This window comes from Anolis sagrei, chromosome 1, assembly GCF_037176765.1.
Source record: "Anolis sagrei isolate rAnoSag1 chromosome 1, rAnoSag1.mat, whole genome shotgun sequence".
In the NCBI taxonomy this organism is placed as follows: Eukaryota; Metazoa; Chordata; class Lepidosauria; order Squamata; family Dactyloidae; genus Anolis; species Anolis sagrei.
This window is the reverse complement of record NC_090021.1, coordinates 93854791-93872209: the sequence shown is the minus strand read 5'-3', so window position 1 is coordinate 93872209 and position 17419 is coordinate 93854791. Positions and strand designations below refer to the sequence as shown.

Genomic DNA, 17419 nt, shown 5'->3' with positions numbered 1-17419 from the left:
AGGTTGGGAACCACAGGTATACATTGAGGGACAGTCTAAATCTCTCTCTGTGTGTGTACACATTATATACCTATATAAATGTGTATAGGTAAAGGTTTCCCATGTCCTTAAGTCTAGTCGAGTCCAACTCTGGGGGTTGGTGCTCATCTCCATTTCTAGGCTGAAGTGCAGGCGTTGTTCATAGACACCTCCAAGGTCATGTGGCCAGCACGACTGCATGGAGCACTGTTTCCTCCCTGCCGAAGCAGTATTTATTTATTTATTTAAAAGTTTTGTATACTTACCTTCTCACCTCTCTTGAGGGACTCAGACCGGTTTCCAACCATAATATCACATACAGTCAATAAAACATCATACTTCATATTACAATAAAACATTAAAACAGCAATTACATTCAATAAATACAATGGTTGGTCGTCCCACTAAAATCGGTGTTCATCATCCTCCATCCATATCTCAGGGTGTTTGCTCACTCATTGAATGCCTGTCTCCATAACCACGTCTTCACCTGCTTCCTGAATGTCAGGATAGAAGGAGCGGTTCTGATCTCCGGTGGGAGAGAGTTCCAGAGTCGAGGGGCCACCACCAAGAAGGCCCTGTCCCTTGTCCCCACCAGACGCGCTTGCAAGGCCGGTGGGATTGAGAGCAGGGCCTCTCCAGACGATCTTAATAATCTTGATGGTTCATAGGGGAGAATACGTTCGGAGAGGTACCTATTCATCTACTCACATTTGCATATTTTTGAACTGCTGGATTGGCAGAAATATGTGTGTGTGTGTGTATGCATATTATGTGTATATATATATATACACACACACACATATACATATATATATATATATATATACCTTGACAACTTGTCTTTATGTAATTATTTGATCTGTGTTTTTATGTATTTCATGTATTAATGTACTATGATGTTATTATGTTTTAGTTTATTTGTATATGAATTATTTGTATATGAAGCTGCTGGGGGTGGTGACGGCCGACAGGGAGCTCTGGCATGGGCTGGTCCATGAGGTCACGAAGAGTCGGAAGCGACTGAACAAATCAACAACCACAATGCATATTATAGATATATAATGTATACAGAATCCTGGAGTTTGTAGTTTACTGAGGCACAAACATACAAGGCAAAAGACCTTGTAAAACAACAACTCCCAGGGTCCCATAGCACTGAATCAACACAGTTAAAGCAGTGTCAAACTGCATTCGTTCTACAGTGAAGATGCATCCTGCATCACCACTCAATAAGCCATTTGCTGTAACATTGCCTTTTTCTTTAATCTCCCAGACAATTTGTGGGCCATTCCTACCAACAGCTGCAACTTTTTAATGTTATCATTCTCTTTTTTGTTTAATCCTGAGAAAGTTCAAAAAGTTGCATCTGCTGAGGAGCATCCCTTGGGTATGCATTTTGGACTACGGTGTTTACGGACATTATGTTCTCAAGCACTTCCCAAGATACTCATTCCTTTTCACCTTGTCTTTTCTCTCTCTAGGAAACTGCAGAGCTGTAAACAAGGCATCTTTTCCCCTTCTGCCTCTTTCCTTGAAACTAAGCCTCCTTAAATCTCTCCCGCCCATGGTGTGCTGAGTCATATGCGAAGTTGTTCATCTCCTGTATCATTTCACAATATTTCCCATGAGCTAGGCAACAAGAATCCCAAAGGAAGGGTGGCAAAATAAACATCCCCCTCCTCCTGCTGCTGCTGCTGCGGTGGTGGCCTATTCGGCAGACAGGCTCCATTATTTGGCAGCTGATCGATTCTGCTGGGTAATAGTTGGCGGAGGGAGGATCCTGATGATGGTGACTTCTCAGCAACACTGAGGGTGGCCCTGTTTCCTGCCACTAACGAATTATATGGACATGCCAAACCACATGGGACGTGTGGAAGCAGGCATCTTTGCCTAAAAAACATTAACAAATGTAAACCAGCCAACTTGAGCACATTAACAAGTTGACTGGAGGCAGAGCCATCCTTCTGTAGCGGTTTCATGTTGGATTAGGAATCTGGGAGCCCTCGGTGGCACAGTGGGTGAAGCCCCTGTGCCGGCAGGACTGAAGACCGACAGGTTGCAGGTTCGAATCCAGGGAGAGTGCGGTTGAGCTCCCTCTAACAGCTCCAGCTCCTCATGCGGGGACATGAGAGAAGCTCCCACAAGGATAATAATAACATCAAAACATCCGGGCGTCCCCTGGGCAATGTCCTTGCAGACAGCCAATTCTGACACACCAGAAGCGACATGAAGTTTCTCAAGTCACTCCTGACACACACACACACACACACACAAAAGGACCCTGGGAGACTGGGATTCAAATCTCTTTTCAGCCACATGAACACGCTGTGCAATCTTGGGCAGTCACACTCTCTTGACCTCAGGAAGCCAATGGTAAATCTGAACAGATCCTGCATTTCAGGACAGGGAGAGGTTTGCCATAAAATTGCCATAAACTTTTAATGTTATTTATTTTGTGTCAAAAGCACTGCATAAATAAATATAAAACTCATAAGATGGAGGGAACACAAGCTGCTAAAGCATGTCGTGTCTTCCTTTTAACAAAATATAAATCAGACACCGGAGTCCTCGATGGCGCAGTGGGTTAAAGTGCAGAATTACTGAACTTGCTGACCAAAAGGTAGCAGGTTTGAATCCGGGGAGCGGGGTGAGTTTTTGCTGTTAGCCCCAGCTTCTGCCAACCTAGCAGTTCAAAAACATGCAAATGTGAGTAGATCAATAGGTATCACTTTGGCAGGAAGATAACGGCGCTCCATGCAGTCATGCCGGCCACATGACCTTGGAGATGTCTATGGACAACACTGGCTCTTGGGTTTAGAAATGGAGATGACTGCCAGCTCCCAGAGTCAGACATGACTGAACTTAATGTCATGGGAGAACCTTTACCTAAATCAGACCGCCTTCAACAGATATCTGATGGTCTGTTCCTTTTTACAAATGCAACAGAGCTCAGGACTGATACTTATATTTACAACTTTTTTTCTTAAGCCTTGCCTCATTTTTTTGCATAATATCCACATCTATAAGAATCTGTCTTCCATTCAGCATTTGTAATAGTACATTCTTTTGTGCGTGTTTGCTTGGTTTATGGACAAGAATAGGCTTGACAACCCTAATACAACAATTCCAAATATATTTGTTCTTTATAAAGAACACATCCGGCAGAGAGGCTGCTGGTAAATAGGGAAGTAACGGGGAAAAAATCACCTTTCTTCTCATCTTCAACAAGAAATACTGCCAACCACAAGGGTTTTCAATCCCTGCTGAAACATTCAAAAGTCAGTAGCAACAATAGAAGCCGCAAATTGTGAAAAAACAAAAACAAAAAAGCATAAAAGAACAGAATGATAAAGGAGGTTTGAAGTTTCGGAAAGTAGCAATTTCCATAGCTGAGGTTAGGTGCAGGTATTTCTTTTTGTGCTGGAAGACACAGTCCCCAACTACACTGCAGTTTTGAATTGCCTTATTGGCTCAGTGTCAACACTCATAATGCAGTTCAATGCAATTAAACTTTTAATTTAATTTTTAAAAACTATTGTAGGCTTCAACTTTTCAGCCTTTTATTGCAACAATAGTATGAGAGATGGTACCTAAATGACTAAAATGGGAAAATATTGGGTAAGGTGATTTAAACTTTTTAAATATTTTTTTATTTGGACAGATTAAAATAAATCCTACATGCAAATATACAAAACAAAAAAACAAACAACAACAGCAAAAGATTTCTAGAATACTACTACTGCATCCTAAACATAAAAACTGCAACTACAAACAATCTGCTTTATCTAATCTAAGAGCTCCTCAGGATGGCAGACAGGAGCTTGTCAAAAAAGATTGAATGCTTGTTAGTTGCAGTTGGCTCTGTGGCACTTGCATTCTCGTTGTAGCCACACACATTGTTTTACTCACAAATTTTGGTTTTTAGTGTTTTGAAGAAAATGGAAATATAACTACTGTAAACGTAAATTAGTATGTTTTTATTTGAATATTAAAGAATATGCATTCTACACTTCCTCAGCTTCCTTCCTTTACCACACTTGAATCCAATTTTCTTTGCCTCAGGTAAAACAAGAGGCAGATGTGTTGACGAAGGCTTTCATGGCTGGAATCACTGGGTTGCTGTGAGTTTTCCGGTCTGTATGGCCATGTTTCCGAAGCATTCTCTTCTGACGTTTTGCCCACGTCTATGGCAGGCCTCCTCAGAGGTTGAGGGGTCTGTTGGAAACTAAGTAAGTGAGGATACCTGCTATAGTTGTGGGCAAAATGTCAGGAGAGAATGCTTCTGGAACATGGCCATACAGCCTGGAAAACTCACAGCAACCCAAGAGGCAAATGATTAGACAAACCAGTGCAAGGGGAAACCAGAAGCTGAATATGTATCAAAAGATGTATCAAACAAGAGATCAAAACAGCCATAAAAGAAAGCTTAACACAAAACAAAAGAGAGCAGCATAAGCGATTAGGGGTTGAAATCCAATGTTGTATAAGCAGATTTTTGCTCACACAAGGAGCTTTTCTCCTATTTTTCTCCTCGCTGCTGTCCCTTGTGCCCTCATGAAATCTGCTCCAAACAATCCCTGCAAATCTCCAGAGTACATTTTGAGGGCACGTGGGAGGAGAGGGACTGCAAGGGGAGCTGGAAGGAACCACCCCAAATCGCTAATGGGGTCAGTCCACCCACAGCAGTAGCTGACTAATCCCACCCTAAACATCCGAGAGATTAATAGACAATAGATTCCCACTTATCCTTCGCTTATGCAGCGTTCTGTATTATCCAACGCAGTCTGCCTCCTGCCCGGATCCACAACTGTTTCAATACATTGTGATGTTTTGCTACTAAATTCATAAATATACTAATTACTACATAATGTAGCTGTGTATTGAACTGCTTTTTTATCACTTTGTTGCAAAACATGGTGTTTTGGTGCTTAATTTGCAAAATCATAACGTAATTTAATGTTTAATATGCTATTCCTTAATCCCTCCATATTATCCAACATTTTCACTTATCCAAAGTTCTGCATCCCCATTTATGTTGGATAAGCAAGCATCTACTTCCGATGGGATGAGTGCATTTTATCTGTTCAGGTGTGCAAGAAGTCATCCTAAAGGGACTTTTAAAGGATTAAATGTAGTAAATGTTGAATATAATTATGAATGAAAAGGATGCTCCTATTCTAAATTTTCATTACACTCTGATTGTCTTATCATCTTTATAGAGCCCCTAGTTGTGCAATGGGCTAAACCCTTGTGCCAGCAGGACAGGTCGAAGGTTCAAATCCGGGGGGAGAGTGGATGAGCTCCCTCTGTCAGCTCTAGCTCCCCATGCGGGGACATGAGAGGAGCCTCCCACAAGGCTGGTAAAACATCAAAACATCCGGGCATCCCTGGGCAACATCCTGGCAGCCAGCCAATTCCCTCACACTAGAAGCGACTTGCAGTTTCTCAAGTCCCTCCTGCATGAAAAAAAAATCTTTATAACTTCTATATTTACACATAAATGAATACATACAAAAAGGTCAGGTTGTACTGTCATTCAAAAGCATGTGATTTACAAATCATTATTTCTAAAGCGAACAGTTTTGTTCCTTTTATGGATTTTCTTGATAAGGAAATGAGTTATTAAATACACTGGGAATTGAATCCTATGCACACTTGTCTTTTTAAAAATTATAGTATACAAAATATTATTGTGATCTGTAAATTATGAATCCACGATGGTCTGTAAATTAGCACTCAGAAATTCAATGTTACTCTTTCTCATTTTGAAATTACAGTATGAATTCCGTCTCCATGGTGAATATGCTCCAAGAACCCTTGTAATATTGAAGTACCCAAAACATTGAATCCTATATTTTGATTACATTTTGGTCAGAAACATACCATACCATAGCACTGGGACACCTTCCTCACAGCCCTATATCCCAGAATATCTAGGCAGAAAATCCCACAATATCTGCTTTGAGCTGGGTTATCTGAGTCTACACTCAGATAATGTGGGTTTTCCTGCCTTGATATTCTGGGATATAGGGCTGTGTGGAAGGGCCCCTAGAGACACCCACAAACACTTCAGGGTGGAATATTTTTTTGGAGTATTGGTAATTAAATCTGTGGATATTAAATCCTATGGATATTGAGTCTCATGGATAAGGGTGGTGAACTGTATACATACATTTAAATGTAAAGATGAAAAATAATATAGTATTTGGAACACAACACTGGAAATTGCTATTTAGATATAAATCTGTATATCCTAAGCTGCCAATATGTATACAAGAGTTTGCTCAGCTGACTATTGAGAAGCAGGGCACAAACAAAAGCCAAGGAAAACTCCCAGGTGTGTGTCTGAGTCACTCTGCAAACTTTCAAAGATATCTAGGAGCACAAGGAAGCAATGTAGTAAATTCCGAGGAAAAAACAAGTTAGGTTTTACATACATACTTTTAAAACTTGAATTGCAGGGGATTAATCAGAACTGTTGCTACCAAATGGAGGCAACTGGAGAAAGTGGTAAAGACCCATATATTCCCATCTACTTCAATACATTTTTAGCCTACATCTTAATTTGTGTGTGTGGAATATCTCTCAATAGGATCATGCCCAGATGACAGATTTGTGGTCATAGACATAAGCAAATCATTAACTCAAAGAGTTAAAACAATATAGATGGGCATGCCTGGTGAGTCAAAGGACCAATGTTATTCTTTTACAGCAAGCTACATCACACCAGTTTGGGATCTAAGTCAATTTCCTGGTTTCTCTAGGAACTTTGTTGCGCAGTTTTGATTGTGAGGGGTTGTTTGGGGGATACCTTTGGGGTTGAGAGCTGGAAGGAGTGTTTGGAGATGTTCTGTTTTGCCTGGAGGCTTCCAGAATTTGTGCTTTTTTTCTCGTAACGTGGATTCAGGATCATACGGTGCTGAGCAAAGACTGAAGGCTGCAAAAGTATGGGGGTATAGTGTGTGTGTGTCTGTGTGTCATGCAGTCCCCAGGCCATTCTGCCCCCTGAACTAGATCTTGGATGATATGAGACTGTAGTCATTAAGGCTGGACTTGATGCCTGTGGTGCTATCTGAAGCTACTCTCCTTGGTTCTGACTGTGATGGACGTGTTCCAAGGATTCTTTTCAAATCCACAGCTTGTGGAAGCTCCATTTGGCGTTTCACAGTATTGATATTTTTTTTCAACTTCAGTTCTGGCTGGGTTGAAAGAAGCAACTCCTGCACCTGCTCTGGTGATTCAGTGAGAAGAGGAAGAGCCTACTTTCACTTCTTTGAAACTGTTGTCAGTAAAACAGTTGCTATCTTGGCCGTAGCAGGGCACAGCGTTTATATTATGCACCAGCTCTGCAACTGGCAGCTGACTCTTTTGTGCTGCCAGGATGATATTGCTGCAGCTGAGCAATGTTCCTGACTTCCTCCACACTGTACTCTTTACAGCCAACATTTGCATCTATTTGATGTTAATGTTCACATGAGACATATGAACCTTCACATTGCATTTTGCCAGTGTGTAAGATAAGGGGGTTTCTTGGGGCACTGGACTCAGAAAAAAAATCTACACAAATATTGCACGAGTATGGCTCTTCTCTTTATGAGAGGAGACATTTTGGACTCCTGTGTCATGGATCCATATGTGGTGTGTTCAAGACACCAGAACACCTCCATGCCATGAGTTTCTTAGGCAAGATTGATGAGTGAAAACATCTGGCCCTGAGTGGGAAGGAACCTGTTAACATGGACCAGCTCAGACTGGAAGACCTGGAGTCTGGATGGAGGAACTTTCGGGAGCTGAGAGGGTGGGGTTTAGGAGATTGAAAATGAGAAGTTGACCACGTTTTCTTCATTTGTGACTTTGCTGTATAGTAGTAATCTATCATTCAAGAAATTTCCAATATTTCCTTGTGAGTGTGCTTAACTGCTACCAAGATTCTACAGTCACCACATGCTGAGTATGTTTTAGCAAACAGACATTTACAAAAAGAGAGAGAGAGAGAGATAGTGCCCTAAAGACTACTGCAACGTACTCTACGTGGGGTTGCCTCTGAAGACTGCCCAGAAGCTCCTGCTAGTCCAATGCTCGGCAGCCAGGTTGGTCATGGGAGCAGGATGCAGGGAGTGTACTACTCCCTTGCTATACCAGCTCCACTGGCTGCCTATTAGCTTCCGATCACAATTTAAAGTGCTGGTCTTAACCTATAAAACCCTAAACGGTTCCGGCCTAGTTTACCTGTCCGAATGTATCTTCCCCTATGAACCATCAAGGACTTTAAGATCTTCTGGGGAGGCCCTGCCTTCAGTCCCACCGCCTTTGCAATCGCGTTTGGTGGGGACGAGAGACAGGGTCTTCTTTCCCCCCAATGAGGTTAGATCTGTCCCCTCCCTCCTGACCTTCCAAAAGAAACTGAAATCCTGGCTATGGAATCAGGCATTTGCAGATTAGATGAATTGCACTGGTGAAGACAAAAATTTTATTTGACCACAATTTTAGATTGACTTGGATGATGTTTTTAATTTGGTGAACTGTTTTTACTGTATGTTTATAATTATTTTACTATGTTTGGTTGTTTTATTATGTGATTACATTGTATGGCATTGAATTGTTGCCTGATGGAAGCCGTTCTGAGTCCCTCCTCGGAGGTTGAGAAGGATGGGGTATAAATGTTTTAAATAAATAATACATAAATAAAGCTCAACACTTAATGCTATTTCTATACATAGTATTTTTGCTGCAATCGACTTGAAAAAGAGTTCTTATTCAGTGTTTTGCCAAAAAGTATCATTTGCAAAAAGTATCATCTGACACTTATAAAGGCATGCAAGCCTCAGACAGAAAAGGCTTACAACTTCAGAGCAACTCATTTTTTAGATTCATGAAAGTTTCACAAGCAGAAAAAACTGGGAGTCTATATTTAAAACGCACTGTTCCCTGAAAGTATCTAGAATGTTCCTTTTAAAAAAGTAAAGGTCACCTTGGACCAAAGGATATGTTAAGTTAAATCAGTGGTTCCCAACCTTTTTTTAGATCAAGGACCACTTGACCAGGGACCACTTTGTCAGGGACCACTCTCCAACATAAGCACCAAAATGGTTACGAATCAGTTTTTGATCAACTTTAGATTTGGTTTGGTTATTTGGGGTGCTGATTCAGAAACTTGCATTATATAGACCATATCAGCTCTAGTTTCTGATACAGAACATATACCATCCAGTAGTCGCCATCTGCACACCCACAGAAAACCATATTTAGTAAGCCTCGGCACTATAAGAGGGTTCTGCAAGACCAGTTGCTCTCGTTGCAAAGGTGTAGTAATGATGAGGGTGTGGATCATATTTTAGTTCTTGCGGACCACTGGTGGTCCATGGACCACAGGTTGGGAGCCACTGGGCTAAATGCATAGTGTGTAGGAAAATTTAACTTTCTTTCCCTTGCTTCCAAATAATGTGAAGTAGAAATATGAGACAAGATTTTTTCCACAGATATATATTTTTAAATAAATCTGTCCCTCTAGGGTGTCAATGCAGCTTACTGCTGTTGTTCTTGTTTTGCTCCTGCATAGGAGAGAAGGATACAGGAGAAAACTAACTGGAAGGCAGAAAGGTTTACGCCTCTCCTGCCCCTTTATGATGGTTCAACCCTGGATTGGGCTCCTGTCTGCTTACCTGGAATTATGAAAGAGAGGAGGAGCCTCCTTAGCTTTCCTCATATCAGGGATGATGGGTAGCTTTCAATAGTCCAGGGGCCAAATTTCCAGGACAAGGACCAACTTAGGGACACACCAAGCTCAGAGAGTCACATATATCTGTGTCTGTGTTGTGCGGAAGGGGGTGGGGGATCAAAATCGGAAGTAAGGACTGATTCAGGCTGGGGGCCCTTCCACACAGCCATATAACCCTGAATATCAAGGCCGAAAATCCCACAATACCTGTTTTGAACTGGGTTATCTGAGTCCATACTGCTCTATATATCAGTCCAAAGCAGACAATGCAGGATTTTATTCGGCTGTGTAGAAGAGGCCTGGGTGTGTTGGTTCCCTTCTTTAAGTCAAATGCATTACTCTCAGTGGAGGGAAAAATAAGTTTTTCATGGGGAAACACTGGTATGCCAGGTGGCCATCAAGTGCTTTAGGAGGTTGCGGTTTACCCATTTCATCTACACATTCAACACCCCATATTATTAAGATGGGGTTTTCCCTGAATAGTGGGAAAGAACTTCAAGCATTTAAAATGTCCTAAGTTTCTTTTAATTAGCCAAACATTTTGAACAATCATAAAACCTATGATTAGAAAACAATATGCAGTACAATATCTCACTAAATACAACGAACATTCAGAGTCCAGGCTCAAAAACTCCACAGTTAATAATTTTACATTCTACAGTTGGCCTCTCGTTGAATGTGTCTGTGGCTTCCAGTTCCTGGAGAACATGTGAGCCTTCAAGCACCTGCCTAAAGTAGGAGGGAAACAGAAACAAAAGTTACACCATTTCTTCCCCTCAGTTCTAAGTGCATGTCATGCTGTGACAGGCATTTTGTTGCATCTAAGCAGACCTAAATGGGAGATCACTTAAGAAGCCATTGAATATTGCTTTGGAAGAACAGTAGGATGGCACCGTACACAAATAAACAAAAGGAATGTTGCCGTCTCCCAATTTCTCAGTTGCAACATTGGTGCATGGAATCTGTCATGGAGCATAGACATACCCAAAAGCGACGTATTTTTCATTCAAGTAAGGTGCAGCTTGTAGTGTGATGTAGAACTGGGATCCATTGCTGTGACGTCCTTTGTTGACCATTCCTAAAACACCTCTTCTGTCATGGCGAACTGCAAAACTTTCATCTAAAAATGGCAAAACACACTGTTTGTTAAGATGTGTACAGAATGACTTTAAATTTCAGTTTCCCATGATTTACATTTTCTAATTTACATCTCCTTCTCACTCATGCCCTAGTGTGCACTGGCATCAAACGGTTGGTCTCACTCAGTGTGGCATCATCACCCCTGTGGACCTCCTCCCATACCAGAGCAGACCACAATATTGTAGCTAAAACAAAAGCAACAAATACAAAAAACCAGCAGCAACTAAAATAATAGTGCATGTGTGTAGCACATGTAGGCAAAATAACGGGATTCGAAGTGTCATCTGACCAGAGTACATGCACTTTAAAAAGTTCAAAAAGTTAATTAGCACAGAACTTTAGTCTTATAGGCATATTGATAAAGTACATGACTTACAAAGCCAGTATTTTGTTATTATATTGAACGGCAGTGATTACCCTTTTCTCATTTCACTAATCTTTATTCTACGCTGAATTTTCAGACTAAAAGCTGAACAAAATTGGTTACAGCTTGTGAAGAAGTCCAGAATTGCAAGTGGCTTTGCATACACCAGAGGTTCCCAACCTTTTTTTTTTAACCACTTTGACCAAAGACCACTTTGACAGGGACCACTCTCCAACATTCATACCAAAAGGGATACGCATCAGTTTTTGGTCAACTTTAGATTCAGTTTGGTTATTTGGGGTGCTGATTCAGAAAATTGCATTGGATAGACCACATCAGCCATAGTTTCTGATACAGAGCATATGCTACCTAGTAGTTGCCATCTGTTTGCCCACAAAAAAAAAAAAACATATTTAATAAGCCTTGGCACTATATGAGGGTTTCGCAAGACCAGTTGCTCCCATTGCAACGGTATAGTAATGGTGAGGCCGCAGAACGTATTTTAGTTCTTGCAGACCACTGGTGGTCTACAAACCACAGGTTGGGAACCACTGGCATACACAATACTTTAAGTTGCCTTTGAATCTCTTTCATAAACAAAATCTGATCCCTTTTTGTGGGGAAGTGAAACTGATATAAGGCTAATGCAATGCAAATGAATGTTCTGGCTAACGCATATGTTTCACACGTGCAGTACAATTCTTACTGAGGGAGGAGTAACAGTAAATCCTATAAGAAAACATTAAATCGTTCCAATTAATGAGTTCCCAGCAAGTAATTGCAGTGCAGAAGTTTGTGCAGCTCATTCAGTTTGCTATTATTTTATGTTCAGAAAGTATCTTTGGCTACATCTATGAGGCTTCCTAGTTTGGTCTCACCAGTACATTTCATACCTACCTTCAAAGATAGGTCCATATATTGACTCGCCTCCATTTCCTTTTCCTTCATGAATGTCTATATTTAAAATAAATAAGTGATTATTAACATCTTTTTATGAAAAAAGAAGCTAAAATGATGTTCTATGAAATATATTTTCATGACATTAGCACAGCTGGTGAATCACCAGCAGCAAGGCATCTTACCAATTGAAAGGTTGGCAGTTCGAAGCTCAGGTCAGGGTGAGCACCTGACCTTCAGCCCAGCCCACTGTCCACCTAAGCAGTTTGCAAACAGCTGTGAACTGTGAGTAGAGAAATTAGGCACTGCTTAAGTGGGGAGGTATTTTACGGCATCATAAAATAAATACCAGAAAATGCTGGCGATCAAAGGAAAGAGGAAGTCTGTGATCAAGGCTCTTTGTCATAGAGGATGGAGCGACAGCACTCTCCTGTGGCCGAAATCGAGCATGACCTCCAGGGCACCAAAGTTTGAGAAAATGCCAACATAACATCTCTATCTGTTGTCTGTCTTGTCATTGAATGTTGGCCATGTATCTGTTCTGTGAACCACCCTGAGTCCCCTTCAGGGTGAGAAAGGCGGAATATAAATGCTGTAAATAAACTAACAAGAAAAGCAGCCCCCCCCCCCAAAGATTTGCAGCCTAGTTACTTGTGCAGATTTATTTTGAATAGCCAGTGATTATTTTCTTAGGTCTGGCTCCATCTGACCAAAATACTTCCACACAATAACGTCTGTATAAAAAGTCTCTACATGTTTCACCTTGATACCATGGTTTATTATGTTTTTTCTTAAAATATTCCTGCTAAAACTCATTCTCCCTTTTCCCTGTAAGAAATGATAATATGATTGGACCTCCATATCCACACATTAGTGAACCCAGCAGAAGGGATCACTAACAAGCAAATAATGTCTTTGCATTTTTTGAACTCACCTAAAACCCTTCTGTAAAGGAAGATCTGAGTGCCCAGAGGAGTATGTATCAAATCTGTTGCAAATCAGGTGAAGGAGGCTCCATTCAAAAACACTAGTTGGGTCTATCTATTTTCAAGATTTTGAAGGGAGAGCTGCCTTAACCTACTGCAGAGATATTGCTACTACATGCATATTAGTATTATGTCAAAATCTGTTTTTTATTTTGATGATGGGTGTGAGGAACACAGTCATGTTCTTCACAGGCGTGTCTGGTGGGGACGAGAGACAGGGCCTTCTTAATGGTGGTCCCTCAGCTGTGGAACTCCCTGCCCAAGGATATTAGATCGGCCCCCTCCTTCCTGACCTTTTAGAAAAGATTGAAAATCTGGCTTTTTGAGCAAGTGTTTGGAACTTCAGCATGACCAGAGAAACTCAAACTGGAATTTGAACACGGAACGGCTAAGACGATGTAAACGGATGAAGAATTGAACTGGAAGACATTGTTTTTATATATTCTTATAGTTTTTATTGCTTCTATGGTTTTTATATGTATTTATGATGTGATTTAATTGCCTTTATTTATTATTTTATTTATTTCGAAGTTTTCTATACCGGCCTTCTCAACCTCGACGAGGGACTCAGGTCGGTTTACAGCATATATAAAGTACAATCATATAAAAAACAACAAGTGCAAATCATTACATATTAAAATAGTAGAATACAGTACAATAAAAACATCATCATTACAGTTTCCTAAGCCAAATCGTCAATCCAGTTGTAATCATAGTCATGCTCGTAGTCACAGTTCATTATAATTCATCACAGGGAAAGGTTCTAGGTTCAGTCCTCGAATGCCACATTCCAGAGCCAGGTTTTTAGTAATTTCCTGAACGTCAGGAGGGAGGGGGCAGATCTAACCTCTAATGGGAGGGAGTTCCAAAGCCGGGGAGCCACCACCGAGAAGGCCCTGTCTCTCGTCCCCACCAGTCGTGATTGCGAGGGTGGTGGGATCGAGAGCAGGTCCCCCCCCCCGGAAGATCTTAATAGCCTTGATGGTTCATAGGGGAGAATCCGTTCGGACAGGTAAATTGGGCCAGAGCCGTTTAGGGCTTTATAGGTCAGAACCAGCACTTTGAATTGTGCACGGAAGCTGATCGGCAGCCAGTGGAGCTGGCGTAGCAGAGGGGTCGTATGGTCTCTGTACCCCGCCCCTGTTAGCAATCTGGCTGCCGCACGTTGGACTGATTGAAGCTTCTGGGCAGTCTTCAGAGGCACCCCCATGTAGAGAGCGTTGCAGTAGTCTAAACGGGATGTAACCAGAGCGTGGACTACCGTGGCCAAGTCAGACTTCCCAAGATACGGGCGCAGCTGGTGCACAAGTTTTAATTGTGTAAAAGCTCCCCTGTATATATGGCACCTAATTGTTGCCGGTCTGTATGCCACCCTGAGTCGCCTTCGGGCTGAAATGGATGGGATAAAAATGATGTAAATAAATAAATAAATGTATGTTGACAAGGACACCAAAGCCTAACCACAGCTCATGGGGCTCTGGTAAGTCAATGTTTATATAATGTCCTTTGATTCAGGGATTAAAAACCACATTTAGGCCTTGTTATTATATAAACAGGTTTCTGCACCCACCTCCTCCTTGAATCCAGCCGTTTTTGACAATGCGGTGAAAGATAGAATCTTGGTAAGTGAGCACCTTCCCAGTCTCTGCGTTTGTTTTCTCCCCTGTACACAAACATTTGAAATTCCTGCATGTCCTGGGGCAGATATCAGAAAAGAGCTGCAAGACACACAGAGGAAGAATGTGGTAGGTTTCCACAAGATCAATCTGAAGAGACTGCCTCATTATATCTGTTGGGAGAGTAGCACTGCATGAACTAAATATATTAGAAAATCTCGGTGCGTGTTGCATACACCGTTTCAGCCTTTCAGACTTTTTAAAAGCTAGCTTCTGGTGCCCATGTCTGAAGGTAATAATTTTGAAATGTGAGGAAAGAATTGTCAAGAGCTTCAAAAGCAGGCCCTCCAGCTATCAAAGGAATTACTGTATATACTCAAGTAGAAGCCTAGTTTTTAAGTCCTTTTTGAGGCTTGAAAAGCCCCCCTCAGCTTATACTTGAGTGAGAGTCCTGGCAGGAAGGTGTGAGGCTGAAAGAAGGTATTTCTGCCAGGACCATCTCCTCTCTGCACAGCAACCCAGCTCTCCTTCCTCTTCTCCTGTCTAGCACAGTTTTCGTTATTCATCATATACACACATCATTTTCCACAAAATGTATAGTTAAAAAAAAACTATGGTGATTATTGGAAGGATATGTAAGCACATTTACACTGAAGAAAGTTAGAGCAATGTTTTAATCAGAGTTGGACAGTCTTATCTTAAATTACAGTTTTATGTAAATATTCAAAAACATTTAACCAACAGATACCTCAATTAATGCAATTTTATTGGTATCAATTTTTATTTTTATTTTTGAAATTGACCAGTAGCTGCTGCATTTCCCACTCTTGGCTTACACTCAATCCAATACGTTTTCCCAGTTTTTTGTGGTAAAATTAAGTGCCTCGGCTTATATTCTGGTCGGCTTATACTTGAGTATATACGGTATATGCATTTTTGCACTTCTATTATTTATTTATTTATTTATTTATTTATTTATTTATTTATCGTGTCATCATGATAATTCACAGTCACTTGCATTATGTCTTTTATGCATTTCATTTGGCCTACTATTTTGTGGATTTTGTATTTTCTTGTAAATCACTTTCCTGCTTCAGCTCAAATGTTCATGATCATTCCCAACTACCAATGCCCAGCAACAAACAAAAGAGGAAAGCAGGTTTTCCAGGAACACTTTTCTTGATACTCTCCCTGCTGTCTTTAAGGAGACAAGCCAATGCCTTTTCTATTACTAAGACCTTTTGCTTGACTTTTGCTCTGAAATACAATCTACAGCAGCTGGTGTTCTTTGCCAGTTTCCCATCCAGGTTAATAACCTGATCTTCTTAGCTTCCAAGAGCAAACATAGTAAGACCTGGAGGCTATTTGTCTAATCGCATCTCCCTATACAAACCATCCTGGGCATGCCAGTCTGCGGAGGAGACCCTCCTCTCGATCCCGCCCCCGTCACAAGCATGGCTGGTGGGGATGAGAGCGGGGGCCTTCTCTGAGATCACTCCTCACCTCTGGAACCCCCTTTCAAAAGATATAAAAATGGCCCCACCCTCCTATCTTTCAAAAAGCTACTAAAAACACACCTTTGCACTTTGGCATACGGGGAGGAGGAGGATTAGAGCACTTGAAAAGCAGGCTGTCCTATCTGTACTTTGTGGCCATTATGGTACAGTTAAGCACAACTAACAACCAAATGTTTACCTAATTTTAATTGTGCTGATTATGTTAGATGTTTTATTGTTGACTATGCTTTTAAATGTACTTATTTAGTGATATGGTCTTCTATGTTTTTGTTTTTATTTTTAACTAGCTGTCCCTTGTCATGTGTTGCTGTGGCCCAGTCTGTGTATATGTGCTTTGTGTGTGTACGTGTGTTTGCGTGTGTGTATGTGTGTGTGTGTGTATATATATAGTTTTGTGCATGCATTGTAATGTATTTATTTTATTTTTTGCTTTTTAAGTCTCTTCTGCTGTGTTTCTAGTGTTTTTATGAGTGATGGTCACTTGTTGGCCTGATACGAGTATTGTGCCCAAATTTGGTGTCAGTTCGTCCAGTGGTTTTTGAGTTATGTTAATCCCACAAACAAATATTACATTCAGTTCTTGTGGGTTTTTTCGGGCTATATGGCCATGTTCTAGAGGCATTTCTCCTGACGTTTCGCCTGCATCTATGGCAAGCACCCTCAGAGGGTGAGGTCTGCTGGAGCTGGGAAAAAAGGGGGTTTATATATCTGTGGAATGACCAGAGTGAGACAAAAGGCTTTTGTAAGTGGGCTAGGTGTGAATCTTTTCAACTGACCACCTTGATTAGCATACAATGGGCTGACTGTGCCTGGAGCAAACTCTTCTTGAAAGGTGATTAGATGTCCCTGCCTGGTTTTCTCTCTGCTGTTTTAATTTTAGAATTTTTTAATACTGGTAGCCAGACTTTGTTCATTTTCATGGTTTCTTCCTTTCTGTTGAAATTGTCCACATGTTTGTGGATTTCAATGGCTTCTCTGTGTAGTCTGACATGGTGGTTGTGAGAGTGGTCCAGCATTTTTGTGTTCTCAAATAAAATGCTGTGTCCAGGTTGGTTCATCAGGTGCTCTGCTATGGCTGATTTCTCTGGTTGGAGTAGTCTGCAGTGCCTTTCATGTTCCTGGATTCTTGTTTGGGCGCTGCGTTTGGTGGTCCCTATGTA

At 41.1% G+C, this 17419-nt stretch overlaps 1 protein-coding gene across 1 annotated transcript in view; it reads right to left on the bottom strand.

Moving 5' to 3' along the window:
- Window positions 1-10262: 10262 nt before the first annotated feature.
- Window positions 10263-17419, bottom strand: part of PPIL6 (peptidylprolyl isomerase like 6) — a 15781-nt gene continuing 8624 nt past the window's right edge. The window contains exons 5-8 of the mRNA XM_060755056.2: window positions 14697-14844; window positions 12141-12197; window positions 10724-10859; window positions 10263-10468 (exon numbers count right to left, since the gene is read on the bottom strand). Of these exons, the coding sequence (XP_060611039.2) occupies window positions 10351-10468; window positions 10724-10859; window positions 12141-12197; window positions 14697-14844 (459 nt within the window). The 3' untranslated portion in view covers window positions 10263-10350. The remainder of the gene's footprint in view (window positions 10469-10723; window positions 10860-12140; window positions 12198-14696; window positions 14845-17419) is intronic.